Source organism: Tigriopus californicus, chromosome 12 (genome assembly GCF_007210705.1).
Source record: "Tigriopus californicus strain San Diego chromosome 12, Tcal_SD_v2.1, whole genome shotgun sequence".
Lineage (NCBI taxonomy): Eukaryota > Metazoa > Arthropoda > Copepoda > Harpacticoida > Harpacticidae > Tigriopus > Tigriopus californicus.
Window position 1 is genome coordinate 8,287,038 of NC_081451.1, and position 24,707 is coordinate 8,311,744.

Consider the following 24,707-nt stretch of genomic DNA (forward strand, 5'->3'; position numbering starts at 1 on the left):
CTTGGACTTTACATTTTGTTAGGCACCAGGCTGTAACAGAAAACCAGCCAGGATGGCCAAGTTGTCTAAGTCGCTGCGGTCAGGTCGCAATATTCTTCTGAAGGCGTGGATTCGAATTCACCTTCTGACAGACGGCCTTTTGTTGGTTCTTCGAGAGTCACCAACCTTTTAATTTTGTTAGGCACCAGGCAGAAACAGAAAACCAGTCAGGATGGGCAAGTAATTTTAGGCGTTAAGTTCATTAGGCAGTCTTCTTCTGAAGGCGTGGATTCAAATCCATCTTCTGACGGACAGCCTTTTGTTGGTTCTTCGAGAGTCACCAACCTTTTAATTTTGTCAGGCACCAGGCAGAAACAGAAAACCAGCCAGGATGGGCGAGTGATTTTAGGCGTTAAGTTCATTAGGCAGTCTTCTTCTGAAGGCGTGTGTTCGAATTTCTCCAATGTCCACTTTGCATGATTGCCTCCTCTCAAACGGTTATTAATATGGCATCATTTGTCGTTTGAGAGGACGGATGTAGTTTGATAATTTTGATTGATTGACCTCTTGAGAATCCGAGTTGATTCGATGATTGCTGAAATCCAAGGGTTGTTTATAAATGTATTCCTTGTGAAACCTTGAGAGTGTAACCAAATTTATGTTTGTGCAAGTTTTTCAGAATTGATACTAGCCCGTTTCGTTTGCAGAAATTATTTCTGGCTTTGGTCAGCTTAACTATATAACATTAACAAAAAGGAATCATCATCACCCGTTTTATCATTAGCATTAAAATTTTAGTAATATTATTGGGTCAAAATATTATCTATACACAAGCACCGTTGGTTTTTCTCTTTGCTCTTACCTGACCACTTTATTGGTTTTTTCCGTTTAGAATGAGTTGAACATAATAGTATTTCTATTGTCATGCAATATTTTGCTGCTGGCTGAAGATGAAGGAACGGATATAAAACAGATATTGAATACTCAGCTTGCAAAAATAGAATGTCAATTTGCTCTCTAGTAATAGGTCGTAAGTCGTAGCCAATTTTTCCACCCATCAAATGCGCAGTTTGGTATGCCTTAACAATATGCTTAATGCTCGAACAAAATGGGCTCATAGACAACCAAATTTTGATTTGATTATTTTTAAAAGTTGTCAATTCAATCACTTGACAACATGTTTCGTTTCAAGTCCCCTTTAGAGAAGAGCCCTATGATTCGTTCTTATCGTCCAAGAAAATCCCGCCTTCTCCTTTCGCGCTCTCTTTACCTCAGTATGTAGGACGGCTCCGCTTTGGTCTCAGTCAAATTCCCGTTGTCGGAGTGTCGATATCTCTTTCCCTCTGTCTGTTGTTCGTTCGTTCGTTCGTACTAACTTAACTTGTGCCTTAGAGTTTGTGTGTGCTCTCTTTCTGGTCATTGAGGAGAAAATCCAGGAGCAGATCTGGTGCACTTCTTTGTTTTGATTGCGGCCATCAAATCCATGCGGGGGAAGAGAAGTTTGCTCGGTGGCAAATTGGTCTGAAAATCCGTCATTGGAGCAACGGACCGAAATTGCACGTATCAACCATGAATCAACTAAGTGGAGGATTACCATTGATCCTAATTTTGGCCATCTTATCAGTTGAGGCTGTTGGGGATTTTGGTGCTAAACTCGTGAAATGGGAAGACGATCAAGCGGTAAGAAGTTGCTAGAACTGCCAAGGGCGATTTGCAATTCATGCGAATCCGAATCCGAATGGTGAATGGAGTTATTGTGTTGGGAGCCATTCACGATTTCAATTATTCACTGGGTTCAAATGGCTGTTTTGTGCGTGAAAATTACCCTGTTTGTTGAACGTGAAGATGAACAGTTAGACATTCTTGTCCATTGCGCTGTTTTGCCTTTTTGTGTGGGTTTTGTGGTTTCTCGGAGCCTTTCTATACGAATTTCAGAGAAGAATATTGACTTATTGCTCCATTGACCAAAATGAGAAGAAATCATTTTGCAACCTTGACTTTTGAGATTTAGGTTTGATGATCAAAAAACGCAAAGTAGGCGGAAATTGCCAGGGAATTTATTTCTAATGCGAATTTCGCGGTCCAAAATTATCTCCATTTTTATGCATTCTTCACTTTTTGAGCAATTTTCATCTTCCGATGCGAGCTCTTAGATTCGTTTGGTTTTGAAAAGCCTAAAAGCAAACAGTGAGCATGAATCGGCATATTGTATAACATAAATAAGTATACAATGCGTGTTATGTGTTGTACAAAATTGGTTTGGGATTGATCTAGGGACATTTTGAGTTCATCTCCTTTAGTTTTGGCCGCTTCGAGAAATTGAAAGTTTTGTCATCTGGCCACTTTTGTGAATGGCTCCCTAGAGCACTTGTTGATTTTTTCTTTTCAAGTTTCCCCCCAAATATGCGCCTGTTGAAGAATAGCTTCGTTTCCACCTCTCTCTCTTTCTCTCTGGGGTACAATGTTAGGATATCTATTACTTTGATATTTCATGAAAGTTGTCTTCATTGGCTAACTAGATAGTTTCTCAAAGACCAAGGAGACCTCGATTGGACACTTGGATGATGAGAGAATCAATAGTGCACTTTAGGCGATTTGAATGCACAACCACTGAAGGTCCATCATCTGTGTGCGTCGTCACATGAAAGCGGATGATGCTATTTTTTTCGAAATGAAGCAAATACAAAATACAATGCCAGTTGTTTGGACTTTCTGTCACTTTCATCGCCGGGTTGAAGGCGTTGAAGGCGTAGAAGGCGAGTGATGATGGAACCAGAACCATGAAGAAGAATCTGACACCGTTTTGAAAGACTGACTGGCCATTGATGGGAGAGAATCGAGTGATCCAACTCTTTTATTAAGTACGCTCGTTTGGCCAAGGTATCGACAGGTCCTGAATGGAAGAGGCCTTTGTGAGTCACAAGAACGACATGTCTTGGTGATAAGTTTGGACTGAGGAAACACACATGGACAGATTTTGGTGTTACTTTCTACCACGATCGCCGCCGAGACATTGAGATTGGTCTCGTCAGATGGTCGACGGACTTTCCTTGGAATAAGTCAGACAACCGTGGTTATTCAGTATCGGTCACAATATTAGTTTTCATCCGACTTCTTCAATACTCGTCACTAGAATGTTGAATTTCAAATCTTGCAACCCTGTAGCTTGACAACTAGTACTCCCTTGGCATCGATTTGACATTGGGAATGAATGTCCCCGGAAATGACGTTGAAGTTGAAACAATAGGTTTGCTTTAAGTTCTTGAAAAAGCATTGGTTGACTCGTTTTCTCCCATCATCAAATTGTCTTCATCACTGATCCAATCTCATCATTCAATGGTGGCTTGCTCACTTTCATTTTAAACAAAAAAAAAATAACGCCCGGTCTTTTTGGATGGAGATTGAGCGAAAATTGGATGTTCCTTCAAACTGGACGAATGGAAGTCAGATTGGGTTAAAGAAAAGTGTGTAAAACCAGATGTTAATGGGCTCTAGTACCTGACGCCCCAATGGGTGATTTGGTTTAAATGTTCGCCCCATCTGACCAATTGAAAGACCCACCCGGATGAGGAAATCTAGATTTTACAACTTGGCTCTGATCTTCTTTTTCCAGGATGGCGACAACCCACAACAGGGCAGAAGCATTGGGGATTCCAAGACTCGATGGCTTCCAGGTATGACCACTCAGCTAGGTTGTATCTTTGAAGGCGAATGAAGTCATTTGACCACATTAGTATTCCTAACTGTATAACTGTTTATGTCTCGGATTTCGAATGTACTATATGGTAGCTGGGAGATCTAGGGAAACCGAACAAGTGCCATAAACAAAAATGGTCGATTTACTTCTTCTCCTCCGGCAAATACCAAATCCAAACTGACGCTCAAGCATGTCAATCTAATGTGTTTTCCCTCAGGTTTCATTGTTCTCCGTTATGCTAATTCTTGGTTGCCAAACAGGGAACGTCAAGAACCCATTAGATTCAAGGAAATCGTTGATTGTTATGACTTGGCTTGGTTGCTTATTGCAATGTGTAACCCTCTTGGTAAATTAGTCACGAAGGGTAATCAATTGAAGAAGTGTGCACCTTCATAAAAAACCTGATGACTGTTTTGCCAATCATTTTATAAATAAATAAATAATATGAAATCTATCTCATAGATCTATGTAGTATCAAACTAGGGTGAAAATTGAGAAGAATGGCGCGTTACCCTATGTGTCAGTTTATTCTTAAGCACAACTTATCATTTCATATATAGGATAGTTGAGCTTACTTATGAAAACATAGAACTTATAATTCATCCTCTGAAATCAGATAAAGAAAAGTGTGATATTCAGATTGCACATTTAGCTAGTTTCTTTCAAAGTCTTGAGGTGTAAGTAAGCCTTTACTGAATACACCACCATCTAACTCGTTACTGGTTTGGTGTTCTTTAACAATCCCAATATTATAATCCTAGGTAAACATTTGGGATTGGCTTCGTTTGGTCAATCAGAAAACACTACTTTTGGTCTTGGCTCCAATGTGATGGACACGCTTGGAAAACATCTTTTAGCAGGTACGAGGAAAATATCTCTCTGTACGTACGTACACTGTATTAATCAGAATCCTAAAACTTTGGCGAGGGAAACTGTTTTCTTGTGGGAATTTCCCACTTGAAATCCAAATTCAAAATATCAATACTCATCCGGGAAAGTTGGCCGGAATGTTCAATGTAGTTCAAGTTGTGCAGATGATCTCCTCGAGACCAGATTTAATGGAGTATGACCAGATTGTCATCTCTCCGCCCCAATGCTGAACTGTGGATTTCCTACCATTAACCATTTGTTCGTCTCCAGGGCAACGAGAGCATGGCAATGACTTCGAAGCTATTGAGGCAGAACTCTCCGAGATTCTGTTTGGAAGTACCGAGGAGGAGACCATCGAGAGCGAAGAACAGGCTGATGAGGATCTTGGAGCCGATCACGATAATGACGATGACAATGGTATGGTGAAAATCAACGCCAAGGCACGAATCCCAATCAGGAAGAGGTATGTGAATGCCGTTTCCACACCAATACCTGAATGACCATTGGACGCTGCGGTTGAGCAAGTAATGATTGGTGGTCAAATTATAGCCACTTTGTTGAGGAGGCCCTTTTTTTACCGTTGAAGAAACTTTTCGCTCTTCTCAAGTTCAACGCACCAAGAATCTTAATCTATTACGGCAAGAGAAATTAAGATGTGTTTTGTCTCTCGTTGGTATGGATTAAAAGACAATGTCGAAAATTGTGCACTTACCTCAAGAAGCATAACGTGCACGATGGAATAAGAGGATTTCTCTTTCGCTCTCACCAAAGCTAGCCGTGCAATCCATCACCATGAGAGTAACTATAACATCAACATCTCGTCGGTGGTTCTTGGTGGTTCTCACATTTCTGAAACACATGCTTTGAGATCACGAATGGACGGTTCCTTTAAGAAAACCACCATTAATTGTCATCCGAAAATTTCAAGCCTCACAGCGCTTAATGGTCGTATAAGTAAGGGTGATTCCTTTTTCTAGAATTGGCACCAATAAACCCGGTGGCAGACGACGCAAGCGCCCTCTGCAAGACATCAGACCATCGGACGTCACGCCTATTGCTCTTCAGCCTGACTCGGATATCATTGATGGGGATCGTGGAGAGTTCAAGGACTACGATTACAAGAACTATGATCTCTATGCCTATGATGAGGATAGTCAAGAAGAGGAAGAGGAGGAGAAGCCCACTCCAGAAGAGGTTTTGAGCGATAGTAACGCCACTTTGACCATGTCTCCTCAAGCTGTAAGTTGATTATGAGTCAGGAGAAACGATAGTCAACCCGTTCAACCTGAGTGTTTGGTTATCAATAATTAATTATGATGGGAACTGCTCTTTTGGCTTTTGCAAACTTAGATTTGTAAGTCAGTTTTTAGAACATATCTGACCCAGATGGTAAGTGAAACTAATGATGTGTAACTGGAATCATATATTGTCATGTTTGTCTGAAGGAATTTCCATTGGTCAACTTATAGCTAAGTCTTGATTATAAAGATCAACATTTGACACAATTGGATTTGAATTTTTCATACCGGCCCCACTAATGTAAATTCGATTATCCATTTATTGCAGTCCGAAATCCGTGCGTCCAGACCTTTTCCAATGGGAGGTAAAAGGCGACGAAACCCGTTTGGCCCACATTTGCCCATTGGATTACCTGGTCTCGCTCCCAATGGCAAGATTATCAGGGGTCGAAACCGTCCCTATATTCCCTTGAGCAATTCCCCTAGTCTGACATTGGGTGAGAACTCGAAAATCTTCCCCCGGCGCCGACCCAAATTCGGACCCAAGCCCAATGGTCGGCAGCAACTGGGGCGGAAATCCAATCGTCCCAATCATTTGGCAGCTGGCCCATCCAGTAAGTTGCAGAATATGTTTACAGGCTGCATTCCGGTTTTGCACGTTGAATCCAATCTCAATTTAGACACCATGTCGGACACAATCGAAAACCCTTTCAAGGACGAAATGCGTCTTAACCCTACATTGAGCTTTTTGGAGGACAAAGAGTTACATGAGCTCAAGGGCACACTCACATCTAGGGACCGACCTTTGCCGGGGAAAGGCAAACGGGACCGACTACCAGGAAGGAATCTTGGCCCAGGACCACTGAAGCGGAAAAATCACAACAGCAACAACAACAACATCCGCCCATCTGCGGTCAAGTCTCAGAGGTCGTACCAGATTTCGCAGAGTGGCGATTGCAACCACTACACTGATGACCTGTGCTTGGATGCGAATAATTACCCCAGGTAACCAATCGTTCAAGTGTAGGCTTGCCTGGGCCTATGCTATCAAGTATAATACAGATGATTGCTTTGCTTTCAGTGAGCAAATTTTGGGCCTACTGGACCGGAATAGGCGCATTGGGGCGGATTTGGTGGCGGACGTCATTGATCAAAGCGCAGACAACCTTATTGACGGCGTCACTTCGGGTACAGTTTTCTTTTGTTCACTCAGTCCTCGGATAACGAAAAAAACCTGGAATGTTTGGGTGTGTGTTTGTTTTTTCAGCCCAGGAAAACAGCTACACTTTCACCCATTACTTTGGTGAAAATCGGAGGCAAGACGGAGTTGAGCAGAAACATAGGGACTTTGCCGAGGAAGGAGGGTTCTTGTGCCCTTCAGGTATGAATTGGACGATGAACGATTACATTAATGGGCAAAATTGACCATTGTTGTTGAATGTACGTTTTGCAGAGATTATGTATGCCAAACCTAAGCGGGGAAAGACTGCGCAAGGAACTTGGAAGGATATCGTCAACGTCAAGGACTATACACAAACTTTGAGAATGGAAAAATGTTTGTGAGTAGAAAGATGGAAAAAAGTCATAAGGTTGCGAGAGCCATTTTGAAACGTTCCGATACAAGCGAAATCATGGAAACTGGTGACTCCGTTTCATCAACCGTGCAAAATTTGCAACAAAGGACGTTTTGCAAGTATTCTTGAATCAAAAATGCAATCATGAAAAGGCACAGACTTTAAGTTACATTGACTATTACAAAGAATGACTTCCACTTTCTGCAAACTAGTATAGATTTTGAATAAAGGGAAATAAAGTAAGGAGTCGTTTGTTTTTTAAAGGAAACCTGGAGGGGGATGCAGCTATGTGAGCCACCACTACAAATCTCAGTGCTCTCAAGTGTACAATTATCATCGGCTCCTCTCTTGGGACAAAGAACGGGGACTTCACATGGACATTTACAAGGTAGGCCTCATGGTAGATGACAATGTCAAACATCGCCTAACGTAACCTCTCCTGAACTTTAGGTCCCCACTTGCTGCTCGTGTCACATCATGGGATATTCTTATGTGTATCCACCTTTGAAGTCCTCTCAAGGTGGACTTCAGAAACCGGCCTTCAACAATCAGAACTCGAACGGGTTTTCCCCGTCTATTCCGGAATTCGGTGGACCTTCCGGAGGTTTCACTGAGAGTAAAAATGTCGGATTTGTGGACAACTCCAACAAAGATTTTACCGTAAACATTTGTCTTATTAAGTCTTAGAAGGTGGGAAATTACTAAGTCGTGCTTTATGCCTTAGGCCTTCATGAACACTGTGAGTAGTAAATTTCCCGACGACAATGGACCCGACTTTGGTTTGTCGGAGCAACCGAGTAACCTGAGGTCGGAAGCGGTGGCACCCCCGACTAACTCGGTCTCTTCGAGAACCAACAAACCAAGAGAACTATCCAAACCTCCAGGAAACACTGTTCGAAGGAGAATATCCTCTGTTCGGCGACGCCTTGATAGAGACAGGTAATTGTTTGTTCAGCAATGTATCAAATATTGATAATTGTCAAATTCATTTGACATATCCAAGTAACGAAGGGTTTTGTTTTCCGTGTCAAACCAAAGTGTGTCAGTTTTGAAAAAAAGGTATCTTGGAGTTAAATCGTACTTTTAGAATCCCACGAATAGATGGCAGCCTATTCAGGCCAATTTTGACAAAAATAGGGAATGCATGATTTTGAATTTCCTCCACATGGGTTGGATCATTGGGCTCAACTCATCACTTGATTTTGAGTCCAAATGTAGCTCGGCTGTTATTATGTAGTGTCCTATATTATAAAGATTAGTCCTCGAACCCAAAAATGGGACATCCCAGTAAATATAAAATATACGTTGTCAAATCTTAATCCAATGAGACACAAACTCACAATAAAGATTTGTATTTATAAAGATTTACAACCACAATATAAATATCTTACTGTTGAAGTTTCACAAGGCTAACGCTAGCAAGTTTGAATAAAATGACCAAATGCCTACGCTAACATTTCGCCATTAGATGGCGCCCCAACGAGGGCAAACATTGGCCAAAAATGCTTTCGATTCTTGTTTCTAAATCGATATTTTTAACATCAGGCATGAACACCGGTCCACTGGACATATTTGACGCCGACAAATGTACCTGAATAGTATAACAGATAATTACGAAACCATTGAGCTCAACCTCCCGGCCAAAATTAGAAATAGTCTTAGTCACGCTATCAAAGTAACCCAGATTCCCTCGCCATAGACATTCAAAATTTTAGCGTGGAACATGGCAAGTTTTACGTTGTATTTTTTAGAAGATTTCTTGTCAATCCTGGTTTTTTACTGCGATTCAAGTTTTCAGTTGTCTAAATTTAGTTCGAGCTAAACGGGTGACACAATATGGACGAATAAAGAAATCTAACAAGCACGAATAAAAATATTACGAGTGAGATGAATTCGTGTAAAGTTCCAAAATATTTTTGATGTCAGGGTTGTCAGAAGCATCCAAACACTCCTTGAAAGTGAATCAATACAGAGTACCACTACAGAGTGAAAAAGAGCCAACTATTGTACAATGCTTGAATTCCCATGTCAATCATTTTGAATTATAAACAATTCAATACGTGAAAACTGGAGCATAATAATGGAAAAGATCAGCAGTAGTCTCTTAGGTGATAGGTAAGGCATAAATCATCGTTCTGGCACCGTTTCTTAATGAGATCAAAGCCTACCTGGGTATCCGGCGACAAATGGAAAGACCTCCAGTTCAATTGCGTCCTCCATGCATCAAGCCATAACTATACTTTGATTTTAGGTCAAGTGGTTATGAAGCCTGGGTTATGATCTAATGAAGTTTTGGAGTCTAATAGTAACCCATTTCAGTCACAAAATGAGGTCAAAAATTAGGCTCAACCCCTAAAAATCGATTTTGTTTGACCTAAAAAGTTAAAGCAGTTATAAATAGTATGGTTGATGGTAATAAGGCCACTTGTAATTGACCCAGATATATCAAAAACTTTCAAATCAATAGCAAATATTCGTAAAAAAGAATCAGTAAGTCAATACTTCTTTCTAAGAAAACCAGTTTTCTTTGTTGCAATCTTGACTCTTAACAAAGCAAAGATCACCAAGCATCAAAGCTGGAAACTTTATTTCACGACTCTCTTGTCACACGTGAGTGGAAATTAGATTTCACTAATGACGTGCATATATTTTATTCAAGTTTTTTTTTGAATAGATTTGAATAAATAGCCATGATTCTCAGCAACTAACTAAAACGGAGGAAACGGAACTACAACTGTCCGAGCACATTGGGCAAATACGCCCGCATTCGAGGTAATCCCGACATCTTTTGGACGTCAATCTAAACTGAAACTTGTTTCTACCGTGTCCGATGAGTGTTACCATTACAACAACTGCAATTTGTGCCCCATCATAACTTCAAAAGTGTTCTTGCACGCTTCAAATAGCTGTCTTATGCCTGGTCCAGACGATCTCTTCAATCCGACCCCTTGTACAACTGTTTTGGATGGGTTGGGGCAAATTTCGTTTTGCCCAATATAAAGTTTGCCCAAATGATAGATCGAAAAAGGGCGCTCAGACAACTCGCACAAACCTATTGAATGTTAAGAAGAGGGATTTTGCATGGCAAAAGGATACATTTCAGGTTGCTGTTTAGAATTTGGAAGTACTCTCAACGATTTAGATTCACACAAGAGACCAATTGAAAAATTGGAAACGTCAGAAAAACGTGAATGTGCTTCCTTCTACGTGTAGTATTGGTAAGGAACACGTAGGCGTACTTGATCAGGTAGCTTCTTTCAAGTCAGACTTGGACAAATTTTTAACTAGCATTCCATATCAGCCCTACATTCAAGGACTAGCTCGGTCTGCCAACTCAAATTCGTTGGTAGACCAAATATCATATGAAGATTAAAAGGTAATAAGTTGACAAAGTATAACCTTTCATTATAATAGTATTGGGGATTGAATTCCTTGGAGTGGTTAGAAAAGCTCGTGAAACCCCAAACCAAACCAAAGAAATAACTCCCGGCTCAACTCGCACTGATTGTTTACATTTCCAGGTCTTCAATCACCGAGGAGTCGGAACCTCTGAAAAAGCTCTCCAGGAAACCTATGGCTCATTCACAGCCGGAAGACGAGGACGAATTCAAGGTCAGAGCCAAGGAGGCCAATAATTTCCAGGCCAGAGCTGAGCCTACCGAATCCGAATCCGATGACGAGACCTCCAAAACAGACGAGTCTGGAGGCGAAACCAAGAGCGTGAATTACGGATATCATCCCATCATCGACTTCTTTGACCGATATCGATGGAGTGCAGCCTCTCGCTAGTGATATGTGTAACATGAACAAGCCAATCCATACGTGCCAGTATTATTACTATCATTATTTTAAGATATTGACTTGTAATCTCAAGAGAGTATACTTGATGACCTTTTCTCGTTTACACTAATAAAAATGGCCAAATTGACGTCGACACGTGAGAGATAAAACGATATCTTGTGCCAATAAATCTGGATAACCTGACCCAAAAGCATTTCAAAGCTTACTTAGTGTCAACCTCGTAGATTGTCGACACGATGCGATCCTTCATCATTGCCTCGGTTTTAGTGGCCACTTTGGCGACTTTGGCCAATGGCCAATTTCACGCCGAATGTCAAGTTTATTGGTGAGTAGAACCATTTCTTCTCTCTATTGCCGAAAACCAATAATCATTGGGAGTTTTTAGGGAGGTCAATGAGGCATGCGATTCTGTTCAAAGCAAAATCATTGATCAAATGAATGCTTGGGACAACGATGATTGCGGAACGCAACCCGGAGATTCAGAGCCCAATGGCCAGAAGTGCAAATACAAGGTGAATATAGAGCCGTTTCTTGGAGATACTTTTTAGTTAATTTATTGATAATTACTTTAGTTTACCGGATCCGACGGCAATGTGGTAACCGGAACCCATACTACCCCCATCAAGTTGTACGTGGATGAATTGACCTTCACGTTTTATCCTCGTGACGTAGGAGGATGTGCCATTGATGTAAGTCCATTTGAGTCACATATGCCGAAGTAGTAAAGATACAATTGCACCAATAATGAAAAATGATGTTTAACCCGGGAGCCCCTAGGCCGACATTTTCGTCAATATGCTTCTCATGCGAATCAGCTCTTTAGCTTGAAGGACCTCAGTTAGGGTTCTCAACTCGAGCAAAAAATAGGTACTGCCGAGCAATCAAAGATCAAGCGCGAGTCTTGAAGCAACCCTTTGTTCAAGTCGTAGAAAGGCAGGGTCAGGTTTTGACACTCGGTTAGGCTTTTTTTGAGTTCACTTACGTACTCTCCTTTGCTAGAGATGGGAGCCTTAGCTAAGGTCCTTTAAACTGAAAAGTTGCCTTTCCGGATCAGTACACAGGAGTCGAAGGTTAAATGTTCATCATATGCCAACATGGGCGTTCAAATGTAAACGTTTACTTGTTAGTTTATAATGTCCAAACTAGAGGGCTTCTAGTCCAAACCAATGAAATGGCAGTGAAATGCACATAAATATTAGAAAGTGGTTCGTCTTGTCAATTGCGTAAGAAAGAGGACAATCAGCATTGATCGTTTTCTTTCAATTTTCCAAGTCAAAAGTAAACCAATATGTTTTGAAATTTGTGCTTGACAACAAACTCATCTTACTTGACACCATGCTTGACAAATTGTTTCAGTATGTTAGAAAGCCACTTTTGGATGAAAAATCGATAGCCAAGCGACCAATCCTAGTTGTTCCATCAATCAGAGCTTATGATTGAATAGGTGAAACATTTGTCCACAGTAATTTGCAAATGTATTTCAGTTCGTTCCACTACTTGTTACCATCTTGCTGTGAGACATAACGACCCTTGCAAGCCTGAAACCTCTGATTTGCTTCCTGGCCGAAGGAGAGAGAGAATTGTCAGAAAGTGGCATTGTCATGAAACTCCTTGGAGACAAATCCTGGCCTGGAATAGTAAAGACCTGTGACTAGTTTGAGTTTGGGTCAAAAGCAACGAAGCGAATCAGACAATTGGGAGCAAGCAAGGGTTGTTACGCCGAATACCTGTAATTGCTTGTGTTTTGAGTGTCATTTGGTCACAAGTTTGATGAAACTTATTTAACCCCTGAATAAGTTATCATTAGTGCTCTCAAACTTACGCAAATCACATTTATTTGCATCTTGGGCTCTTAATTGCGTCTCAATTAAACAATTGAAACAATTCAAAGCTGTTGTATTGGCAGCACTTATGATTGTTATGGAAGTTTAGTCTTGGATTACTGTTCAGATGCTGGTCCACTGGAATAAGAGCATACTGTTATTAGAATGTGTCGACCTTAACAAATTGCTTAAAATACCTTAGCATACAATAACAATATAAAGCGACTTTGAAGTTTATTTGCATCCTGGGCTTGATTTTTTGCATTTTATTTTCACCTTGAGGTCCTTTTTTATGCATAATTTTGAGAACCCTAGTTATCATGAAGCCCCATTCTGTTTGAGTTACCTTCTAATCTGAATGAACGGGCACCAACGACTGTCATTAGATAACTTACCAAGAGGGGAATTATATTGTTAAATGAAATATGTTGACGTGAAGGATGAACAGACCTGTTACCTGTGGATTTAGTTGTAGATTCAATAAACTGTCTTTCCTTTTTGGTTCCCTTTTGGTCCTTGTATACAATAGTCGTTGCTCTGCCTTATTTTGCCGCCCTACGGGAAATGTATTCCCCGTTCAGTACATAATGAACTAAACAAAGCATGGTGGTGCAGATTTAGAGGTTACAGTTGGGATTTCTATTCAAAGTTTCGGAGCACTCACTGCCAGTGATTCAGATTGATATCAAGGATGTCAGAAATGCCTTGACTACAGAGTGGTTAGAATGGCCTTTAAAATTTTGACGGAGATCGCCAAACACATCGTGGCTTTTTTTTTGCTCAGGAAATCATAAGAAGCAACTTTGTTTTTTTCGCTTTATGGAGTTCTAGCCCGCAAAAAACTTGTGTGCCTAAAAGCAATATGAAAACTAAAATTCTCAAAAACCCTGCTTAATGCAAATTGGGAACACGCTTAGTTAGTACGTACTTAAAATTATGCTCGGATCTATTTAACCCCTGCTTATTTATATTAGGGTAATGAAAAACAATCGATTACTTTTGTGATAGTGAAAATCCATATACATTTTTTTCAATTTAATACACATTTAACCTAAAACCGCTAAAAACGATGAAAATTGGGTCATGAAATCCCATATTAAGCAGAGGTTAGATAGATTCGATTATAATTTTCAAATAAGCTCTAACTAAGTGTGTTCCCAATTTGCATTAATTAGGTCTTTGAAGATTTTTACTTTTTTGCTGTTTTCAGGCATGCCAGTTTTTTACGCGGGCTAGAACGCCATAAAGCAAAAAACCAAAGTTGTTTGCGATGGTTTCCTGAGCAAAGAAAAATTGCCAAAATGTAGTGGTGGATTTTTTGGAGACTTGGCAGGGCTTTTTGACCACCGTAACTATATTTTCCCCACGAATTGTGGTTGTTAAAGCACGCCAGTTTCTTACTCAATTAGATGGAGCTACATCCTTTTTTTAAGAAAATCAACTTTCTCCAGTTTCCGTGTCTATGTGGCCTTATTGTTTTTATCCATATTACTTTGAAAAACTAAGTTGTTGAAATCTGAAAAAGTTTGTTTTTTTTGCCAATCTTTTGACCTTATTTCTAAACTAGCCCATTAATCAAACCCTAAAACTTTCATCAAATCCAAGGTAGGCTTCTGCGGACTCGAAATCAAATGATTAAAAGGGTTCAAAGGACAAAGTATTTTGTGAAAAAAAACTCAAAAATTGTCTATGCTCTAGTTTGCAGCAATTGAAAAATTTTGGGATTAGAATTTTCATGATCTTTTATTGATGATTGTGAATTTCATGTGTTGCAATGATCAAGTTGATTTCAATTTTTAGGGCTATTCACTCTCAACGCCTGAGTCGATTTTGGACTATGGAACCAACTTCTGCAACTTGTACAACCTTATGGATGGTTCTGGGGTAACCGCCGATCCGGGATTCACAGAGACCACCAATGATTACATTTGCACCCAATATTCTGAGAGGAATTGCGACATTTACTGATGCAATAGTAACGCCTCCCTATTTGAAAGGCTCAAAAATAGACACGGCAAAGTGGTTTAATTAGTATTGGAATTTATTTTTCGAAGTCGTCATTTCAAAAGCAGATACAGGAAGTGAACATAACATTAGAACAGGACTGACCATTGGCCATACGGTGCAAATTTAGAGGCGAACCTCTAAAACAAACAGGGTTGATTGACAACTTTCTTCGTTGAAATTAATGTATAAACAATTGATTCGCTAGAAATACTCATCCGTATCTTCGTCAAGGAAGAAAAAGATTGCAGTTAGAAGGAAAGGAATTGGAAAAACATGGCGTCTAATCATCAAGGCATTTTCTCTTTAAAAATCACAGCTATCCATTTAAACTTGTGCCCAACTTTCACGTAAAAAGTGATGCTGATTTGATTCATCTAGTCAGCCAATCGGTTATACACACAGTCAGTGAAACACACTAAACGAGCGGGTGTCTCGGAACCACACAGAAGCCTCTGGCTTCCGAATATCACACAACATAATCTGGTCTCCACAATCAATGAGATCTGTTCTATTCTCATATGCTCAAGTTCACTCTTCATTTTGGCTTGATCACTCTTTCTAGGCGTTGCTTTTATTGTCAATGGCATCACTGCCACTCACAGAGCGACGTCAACAACTTTTTTCTTTTGCTTTTGGATTGCTATTTCTCATTCACAGACGGGGTTTGGAAAATAGTGTCTTCTTCGGTGGGCAGTCACACATGTGAGCAATTGTATCAGTGGACCAACCGACTCTGTTCTAAGGATTAGGACGAGTGGGGTTGGATTTGCGATCATCTACGACTCCCCATTATTTCGGGGCCACAAGAAAAAGAATTGCATTTGACAAAAGGAGCTTCAAACTAATAGCATGAGGGTTGAGACTCTAGTTGTTCTTAATGTCCTCGACGGTGCCCTTACGGGTGAGTTTCTCCTCTTGGGAGGAATCTGATGCGGAGACTGATACACTGGCACTGACCACGGCCGATGAGGAAGAGGCATCTGGAGCGGCATTGGCGTCGTCAACATGCGAGAACATTTTAGATCTTGGACCACTGACATCAACACGAAGGGGCTGATCTGCACTGTTGTTGGTGGTCACCTTCACGGTCTTCACAGTCCAAGTTGGTTTTTCTTCAGAAGCACTTGAAGAGAGGTCGTTGGTATCGTCCGACTTTGATTGGGCGTCATCAACCGAGTCGTTTTTGTCTTCAGTGGAAACAAGTTGGATGGCATCGTCGTCGTCATTTTTTGCTTGTGCTCCATAAGAAGCACTTACGCCACCAGGTTTCTCATAAACATGGACGGGAGGAGCAACACCTTGGTAGATGATGATTGGAGGCTTGTGATACGCTGCAGGTGCTGGAACATAGACAGGTTGGTTGCCAGGACGAGATTGACCTCTTGGAGGGCCATATGATTGTCGAGAATGTCCATGGGATGGCTTGGAAGCTCTGTAAGATTGCTTAGGGGGGCCATAGTTTTGCTTTTGCGGAGGTCCATACCCTGACGATGTTTTTGGTGGGCCGCCATATCCTGATGAAGACTGGGCTTGGTAGTTCTGTTTTGGTGCGCCATACGACGAGCTGCTTGATTGGGGTGCACTGTAGCTGGGCTTTGATTTCTCAGGAGCGGAGTAACTTGGCTTGCTTTCTTGAATTGTGATTGGGGGTTGTTGATAAATATGAATTGGTGGGTGACCAGCATAAATGATATGTGGAGCAGGAGCAGCAGCTGGACTAGGGGCCGGATTGTATTGGGGCTTTGGCTCAGGCTTGTATGTTGGTGTAGGCTTGTATGTTGGCTTTGGAGGAGCATAAGATGGTTTCTTCTCTGGAGTCTTGTAAGAAGGCTTGGAGGGTGCACCATATGATGGTTTGTTTTGTGGGGCTCCATAAGACGGTTTCTTTTGGGGAGCTCCATACGACGGTTTCCGTTGAGGGGCTCCATAAGAGGGCTTTTGTTTGGGGACGCCATAGGTAGATCCAGAGGAAGAGCTATAAGTTTGTTTGACTGGTGCAGAGTAGGATGGCTTAGAAGGAGCTCCATACGAAGGCTTTTGTTGAGGGGCACCGTAGGAAGGTTTCTGTTGTGGGGCTCCGTAAGAAGGTTTCTTTTGTGGGGCACCATAAGAAGGTTTCTTTTGTGGGGCTCCATAAGAAGGCTTTGAAGGTGCATTATACGAGGGCTTCTGTTGTGGAGCTCCATAAGAAGGCTTCTGTTGTGGGGCTCCATAAGACGGCTTCTTTTGTGGGGCTCCATAGGAAGGCTTTTGTTGTGGGGCTCCATAGGACGGCTTTTGTTGTGGGGCTCCATAGGAAGGCTTCTGTTGTGGGGCTCCGTAGGAAGGCTTGGAAGGTGCATTATATGAGGGCTTAGATGGTGCTCCATATGAGGGTTTAGATGGTGCTCCATAAGAGGGTTTTGCAGGAGCCCCATTTGAAGGCTTTGAGGGAGTACCATAAGAAGGCTTTGATGGGGCATTATAAGAGGGTTTTGCGGAACCTGTGTACGATGGTTTTTCAGCTGTAGGAGGTTTGTAGGCCGGTTTCTTTGATGGGCTTGTAACATAAACTGGATTAGGTGGGTTAACATAAACCGGAGCAGGAGCTGGTGGAGCCTTGATGTATACTGGTTTGGGCGCATCAGCAGAGTACGATTGCTTTGGAGGCTGGGGAGCAACATAGGATGGCTCTGGGTTGGATGGTGCACTATAAGAATCTTTCACCGGAGAGTGGTCCACTTCAGAATTGTAAGAGGGCTTGCTAGGAGCATTATAAGTGGGCTTGGAGGGAGCTTTGTAAGACGGCTTGCTTGGGCCACTATTTGAGGGTTTCTGCGGAGCTCCATAGCCTGGCTTTTGGGGGGAATAACTGGGCTTGGGTGGTCCATAATTGGACTTGGGTGGTCCATAACTTTGTTGCTTCTGTGGTGCTCTATATCCAGGCTTCTTTTGCGGTGCTCCATACGATGGCTTCTGTTGGGGCGCTCGGTATGATGGCTTTTGTTGGGGTCCTCCATAGGAAGGTTTCTTTTGGGGTGCTCCATAGGATGGCTTCTGTTGAGGTGCACCATATGATGGTTTTTGCTGTGGGGCTCCATAAGAGGATTGTTGTTGGGGAGCTCCATAAGAGGGTTTCTTTTGGGGAGCTCCATAAGAGGGTTTCTTTTGGGGAGCTCCATAAGAGGGTTTTTGTTGGGGAGCTCCATATGAAGGCTTCTTTTGAGGAGCTCCATAAGACGGTTTCTTTTGGGGAGCTCCATAGGAAGGCTTCTTTTGTGGAGCTCCATAGGAAGGCTTCTTTTCGGGAGCGCCATATGTGGATCCAGAGGAAGAGCTGTAGGTTTGTTTGATTGGTGCAGAATATGAAGGCTTAGAAGGGGCACCATATGAAGGCTTTTGTTGTGGGGCTCCGTAGGAAGGCTTCTGCTGTGGGGCTCCATATGAAGGCTTCTTATGAGGGGCGCCATAGGAAGGCTTGCTTTGAGGGGCTCCATAAGATGGCTTCTTTTGAGGGCCTCCATAAGAAGGCTTCTTTTGAGGGGCTCCATAAGACGGTTTGTGTTCTGACGTACCATGTGGTTTTTGTTGAGGCCCATTATAGGAAGGCTTTTTTTGAGGGGCGCCATATGATGGTTTCTTCTCTGGAGCACTGTAAGTTGGTTTTTTGCCGGGTGCCCCATGAGAAGGTTTATCTTGGTGAGGCCCATGAGATGGCTTAGATGGAGTGTATGAGGGCTTTTTCTGAGGTGGGCCATAGTTTTGTTGTGGTTGCTTGTAGCTGGCTGGCTTGTCGTTCTGATAAACCTGCTTTTTGGGTGGTTCATAACTTTGGCTCTTGACGGGCGGTGCAGGTGTATGAACCACGTGAATGGGTGGCTTGTCCACAGATTGATAGATCAGAACTGGCAAATCGTGATGAGGCAGAGGAACATACTTGACTGATTGGTGACTTCCCCCTTTGCCACCACCAGAGCTGTATCCTGCATCAGACTGCAAGAGTAAAGTGTTTGTTTAAACGTTTGGTGTACTTGGAGGATGGTTCAAATCACTTTCTATTTACCTTGGATGGGGGGGCTGGAAAATGAATGATGGGTGGTTTTTCTCCCGAGTAAACAATTGGACCTCCATATTGGACTTGTGGGGCTTGTTGTTGGCTAGCTGGGGCTCCATAGCTTGGCGCATGGTCATCGCCGCATACCATGCCAATGATAGCCAGACTCACTATGAAGAGAGCCTTCATCTGAAAGTTCGGAAATCAGGAACAAATGTTACTTATGTGCCCGAAAATGTGGGTGGCATTGAAATCCTGGTAGACAGTGAAAGAAGGCTATTGCTTGAAAACAGATTGTCTGTTGGGATCTTGATTGTGATTCTTTACGATTATTTCTAGCAGAGGTTGTTATTGTTGTTGTTGATGATGACGAGAACGACGGTCGTTCATTCAACGTTGTAGAATGTATTTCATTCCCTGCCTCCGTGCCCTGGGGCTGTAAAGTGAATTTCTCCCGATTTTCTTTGGTGCATAGCGGTCAATCCGCCGGGTTTCTTTTGTTTGTCCCCGGACTATATAATCATCAACTTTCATGCATTAAAAAAAGCTCGCTCGGCAGGGCAACTTTCCCTTACGCCGTCACATTTTTGAAATATTCGCTTGTCTTTTCCTGTCTTTGAACACAAGAGTGGAAGTACTATGTGTGGGAATTGGTGAAATTTTTCCCTCAAGGAGGACGGATATTTTCGGAAATGAATATGATTTATTCCCCTGGCGAGTCTAGCCAATCCTCAGCGAGTCAATTTGGACAAATTGCGCCCCTCAAAGACACATAGTCCATGCAATGTTCGAGAATGAGCAACTTGAAGTGAAAGTGATGAAAAAACGACTCAAAAGGCAAGACGAGTTGGGGGAGTAATCTCGTCCATCGATCTTCGATATCCCGATTTCCTCTTGACCAGCCTAGCTAATTATCCGCTTGGACTGATCTGAATCTCCTCTTCTTGGATGGACATTTGGATATGCAATCCACATCCCCTCCGCTCTTTGACTGCTAAGTTGGAATTCAAGGAGTGACCAAGTGAAAGTTTGAGGTTTGGCCGCAAACAGCATGAGCCAAGAAAGGTGCCGAGGAGGATCACTCCCTAAAGTTGATGCGTCAACTTTTAAAAGCTTCTATTTTTTTGGGATTGGGTGAGTTGTGACGACCCCTAAAGCCTTTAGTAGGTACGTGTTGTACAACTGCAAGAGAAACTCCCTCAACCGCAGCATAGCTTGTTAATGTTCTCATCGATTTTATTGTGGGATACTTTCTTCCGCGATCTTTTCAATCGCCCTTCAAAGGAACAAATCATATCAAGCGATTGCGTCAGTTGAGAATTTTTACCACGGTTTACGTAGAATGTGGATGTACACAGGCAGCCACTAGATAGGTGGGGGGACTAAAAAAGCCAATGGGAAGATCTTCAAGAAGCGTTTCGTCATGTCCAGTTACGATTTAGTTCGTGTGTGCGTCGTAAATAAGCATTGCTTAATCACAGTCGAGTCGTCCAACCGAGCAAAAGCTGGACGCGTCCTTCGTGCATATGTAGCACACTAATCAATTACCACATTTTGCGTACGTACGTACTACTGTACAAGAATATCAAATTTGATCATGTTTCAAAATGCTTGGCGGACGTTTATTGTCCAGTCGAGAGGCGTACACACGTGTATGTATGTGAAAATGTGAATGTGGTAATTTGACGATTCTCTCATGCACACTGAAACTGGTTTGGCAGGGCTTGGAGAAAGTTGACTTTTTGGACAGGTGAAAATTCCGGTCAAGATGCCTGGAATGGGCATCTTAATGCTTGATGTTCGACCGACATCCGGGATTTACGAGTCTCGTCTAGACGCACCTCGGAAATATTTGTTTGGGCTTTCAATTCCGTAAAAATAAAACTGATTGGTTTCTTTCATAAGACCCCTAAAAACGCCCCAACGCCTTGCCCGTTTTCTGAAATGAGCGACACAAGATTGATCCCCTCCGAACAGCCGGCCAGCAAGAAGGAAAGAAAGAAAAAGTCAGGACGAAACTTTCACTCTTCTCCAGAGATGAGGTCACTACACTCACTCACACTCACATACACTTACTCACTTGGTCCGTGCCCAAAAGTGGTTTTCAGGTATGAGACCTAGCCAGCCAGCTGGCTAGCTAGCTAGCTAGCCAGCAAAGAGAAGAAGAAAAACAGATACCCAGAAGACATTGACCACATGCACAGGTCTTCAAAGAAAACGAAAGGGAATGTGGTGGAGAGGGAGAGTTATCAATCATGCAAATGAGATGTAAAGACGGACAAGACCAAAGCACCTTGATCAACTGCACTGAAGGAGGCCACTTGGACACATTTGGCGATTTCAACTAAAAATCTATCTTTGATTGACAAAGAAGGTCACTTACCTTGAAGTGTTCAAGATGGGCGGAGGAGAGCACTGGATATGGAAAAATCAAGGATCGTGGACTTGGATCTGTGTGGTTCTACTTCAGGCCTGATGTTTGGTATCAAGTGTGTCTGAAGGTATCCAGGTCACGTCATATCTCTCTGGCTCCAGGCTCGTTCGTGTTGTCTGCTGCTTCTCCTGGTTGTTGGTTGCTTGGTGGTCGGACTCAAGACACTGGTTGTGCAGGGACTATCAAACTCCTCTTCAGGAGGCACTCAATCTTCAAGACGTTCAAATAGGAGAGAGTGGAGAAAGAGAGGTCTTGCTTCCTCGAAGGAGTTCAAGCGACTACTGAGGCCGGCTCCTTGGAAAAAAAGTCAGGCTTTGCTACACCACGAGGACCTCATTTCGGTCGTTCGGTCGCTTGGTTGCTTGCTTGCTTGGATGGTTGGTTGGTTGGTTGGCGAGAGACTCCTTGCTACATGTAACTTCGTGTTCAGACGGACTGACGCATGCCGCATGTGAGGTGGGTGAGCGAAAAGCTACGTCGCTTAGCCTCTTCGATCCTCGATATTCGGTACGTACTGTGAGTTCGAAAAACACGGACAAAATCAGGACTCACGGATGTTGGGGCGAAGGAATGAAGAGTTCTTGTTGGATGAGACTGATAATGGCTGTGGTCATCCATAGGTGGACCTCTTGACTTCGGTATGGACTGAGGAAGATGATGACTACTTGCTCTTGTTTGTAATTCACATGAAAGTTAAAAGTAAAAGAGAGTTGAGTGAAAAGGAAATAAGCAATTTTCAATCAATTTGATTCAGCAATTATCTAGTAGTTAAATCCAATGTCGTGTTTTTTTGGCACCATTGATTTAATCGAATCATATTATGCTGGTGAACCATAACAAGCAATCAACGACAAAATATTCATAATATCCTTTGCGTAGAGATCAATCAAAATTAAAAAAATTGCAGTTCATGAAACTTAATCACTTCAATGAAGGAGAGGCGTGAAGCAGGCAAGACTCAAAAATCATCCCCATAAATTGTTCATTTTGTTTCTACTGACTCTTTCAGTCAATTGCTTAAAAAGCTGCCACCAAATGCATCTATGTATAAGGATAAAGGGCACTTTTTTAGCTAATGCGTTAGGGGTTGGTCTCAACTGCCTCTTACTGACATCAGTCGGTAGAATAGTTTTTAGTTTCAGCTTGGAACTGTATACAAGCATTGATCACAGTTCAAGGTAGTTAATTAAGGAGTTGTATCACCAATGACAAGTGTTGGAATCCTATCAAAACGCAATCAAATGTCACAATGTTGTTAAGAAATGTATACTAACAAACCCCTTATTTCACACACAACACGAAATTAATGGGCATATGGGGGAATGTCTTATGATTTATTTTAGCCACTAAAGTGGACTTGATCCACCATTTGCAGATTGAGTGTGAGCCTCAATGCTTACTGTCAGAGACCTCCAATGATGTTTTACTATAAAACTAGGAGTAATCTGAAATTTGACAATCATTCCTGAGATTTATAATAAATGGATTTAAAACACCTCAATTGTCAAAAGGGCAATTGCGATCCAACTTTCTGCAACTAGTTTGAATTGCACTAATACAAAGACAATGGTCTTTATCGGTTTTCAATTTGTTGTGGCACCTAAACAAAATCTGCGGTTTTTGCATGCTAGTTTTGTTAACACATATGTACTACATCGTTCCAAGAAAAATTATTAGCGGATGTTTTTGTGGCTTATCCCCTTGACCGCTTTGCCTTATGCCTCAACCAATCTGAGTTGAGAATTTCGGTCGACGCAGAATTTAATTGGTTCTTGGAAGGGGTCAAGTGGATAAGCGGTGAAGCAGATAAGCCACGAAAATAGCAGCTAATGTCTGACACCTTAGCAGTGGCCTTTATTTATTTCGTACTTATGGAGCATTGATACTTCATGCATAGAACTCTGGCAATTCAATTATGCGATATTTAACTGATGTGTAAATACAGCTACTTTTATGACTTACTCATAACCATTCATTTTTAAGAGGTCCACTGGCTTGCATGAGGTGAATGTGTCAAATTGTATGACTATGAGAGAACTGAAAACTACGAGGCCAGGTGACCTGCCTCTTCAATTGAACTCTTGACATAACTTTTGGACGCAGACATTTTTCTCTTTATTTTATTGTTATTACAGAGAAAGGGCACGGGTTGCTTTTTTATACCTATATTCACCACGGAATTAAGACAAGTTGTTGCAAAATCATCGTCCTCGTCGACTTTCGTTGGCCAAATTCCGTCCCACTTCAGTTTCTCACGAGATTGGGAAACGCGATTGGACCTATCAGTCAAAGTATGTGATTGATTCTTATGAATGTGAGAACGGAGCTCAATGCCACACAACCGTCCTTTAAGAAGACACACACGCACACTCAATTCAAAGAGTTTCGAACTTGAGTCTCTCGGCCGACTGGGTCCATTGAAATGGGGTCCTCGGCAGGACACAAAGGCCTTTGGAGACCACCTGAATTAGATCTTGGAGCCATGAATGAGAATGATTCGAAATTATTTCCGGATCAATCGGGGCTCAATACAAGTCAAACTCGCTTTTGGAAGCCATTGGTGGCATGCTCCTAATTCAATGTTCCAGTCATTGTACCTTGAAATCCGGAGACGTCAACGCGAGCTGGACAAACAATGGCGATTGGCGGATTTGCTACGGTCGAGAAATCGAGGTGACCGGTTGTTACCACTAAAAAGGCACTTTAATCTCTGCTCTAAAATATCAATTGCCCGTTGTGAGACATAATTTCAATTATGTCGATAGCAATCGAAACAAATTGAATGACAGGCAAAGATTCTAATCGCTCTTCAAGAGCTGGAAGGGTGTTTTGATTCACATTGTTCTATTTGAATCGGTCTTATAAACAAAGGTTTTCCCTAACGAAATTTTTCACTTCACACCTCACCCTGCCACAACCCTTCTTATTCATTCATATTAGGTGATTTTTTGTTTCTGTAACACTTGATGTGTGAACCAAGGGGATCTCGGGCCCGGTATTTGTAATTAGAATTAGAACCCAAGTGAACCGGTGGAAATGAATTGTTTTAGAAAGTGCGGAAGCTGGCAAGCATTGAGCTCAACCCAAGTTTTAAAAAGTGCCGAAAGAGGTGCGGTCTTCCGCCTTCCCCGACCAACCAAAGATTAAGAGGCAATGACCTGAGGAATGAGAAAAAAAAGAAGAAGAGTTTCCCCATATCTGTGCTCCAAGCGAATGAGTGAGTTGTATGTACACACACACACACACACACA

General features: G+C 42.0%; 3 protein-coding genes across 3 annotated transcripts; 2 read left to right on the top strand and 1 right to left on the bottom strand.

Moving 5' to 3' along the window:
• Positions 1–1,322: 1,322 nt before the first annotated feature.
• On the top strand, positions 1,323–11,321 carry LOC131891714 (uncharacterized). Its single transcript, XM_059241347.1, has 14 exons — positions 1,323–1,659; positions 3,593–3,653; positions 4,438–4,536; positions 4,817–5,009; positions 5,524–5,785; positions 6,113–6,398; positions 6,465–6,789; positions 6,866–6,972; positions 7,052–7,165; positions 7,238–7,343; positions 7,623–7,746; positions 7,809–8,018; positions 8,083–8,297; positions 10,880–11,321. The coding sequence occupies exons 1-14, from the start codon at positions 1,549–1,551 to the stop codon at positions 11,145–11,147; spliced, it is 2,481 nt and encodes an 826-aa protein (XP_059097330.1). The 5' UTR covers positions 1,323–1,548; the 3' UTR covers positions 11,148–11,321.
• Positions 11,322–11,325: 4 nt separating this feature from the next.
• Positions 11,326–15,010, top strand: LOC131891716 (uncharacterized). The gene is made up of 4 exons (XM_059241348.1): positions 11,326–11,484; positions 11,545–11,671; positions 11,732–11,848; positions 14,783–15,010. Exons 1-4 carry the CDS (start codon positions 11,396–11,398, stop codon positions 14,948–14,950), a joined length of 501 nt encoding a protein of 166 aa, XP_059097331.1. The 5' UTR covers positions 11,326–11,395; the 3' UTR covers positions 14,951–15,010.
• Positions 15,006–21,706, bottom strand: LOC131891713 (adhesive plaque matrix protein-like). The gene is made up of 3 exons (XM_059241346.1): positions 21,406–21,706; positions 19,032–19,211; positions 15,006–18,961 (listed from the first exon to the last, which is right to left on the bottom strand). The coding sequence occupies exons 2-3, from the start codon at positions 19,209–19,211 to the stop codon at positions 15,854–15,856; spliced, it is 3,288 nt and encodes a 1,095-aa protein (XP_059097329.1). The 5' UTR covers positions 21,406–21,706; the 3' UTR covers positions 15,006–15,853.
• Between the last annotated feature and the right edge of the window lie 3,001 nt (positions 21,707–24,707).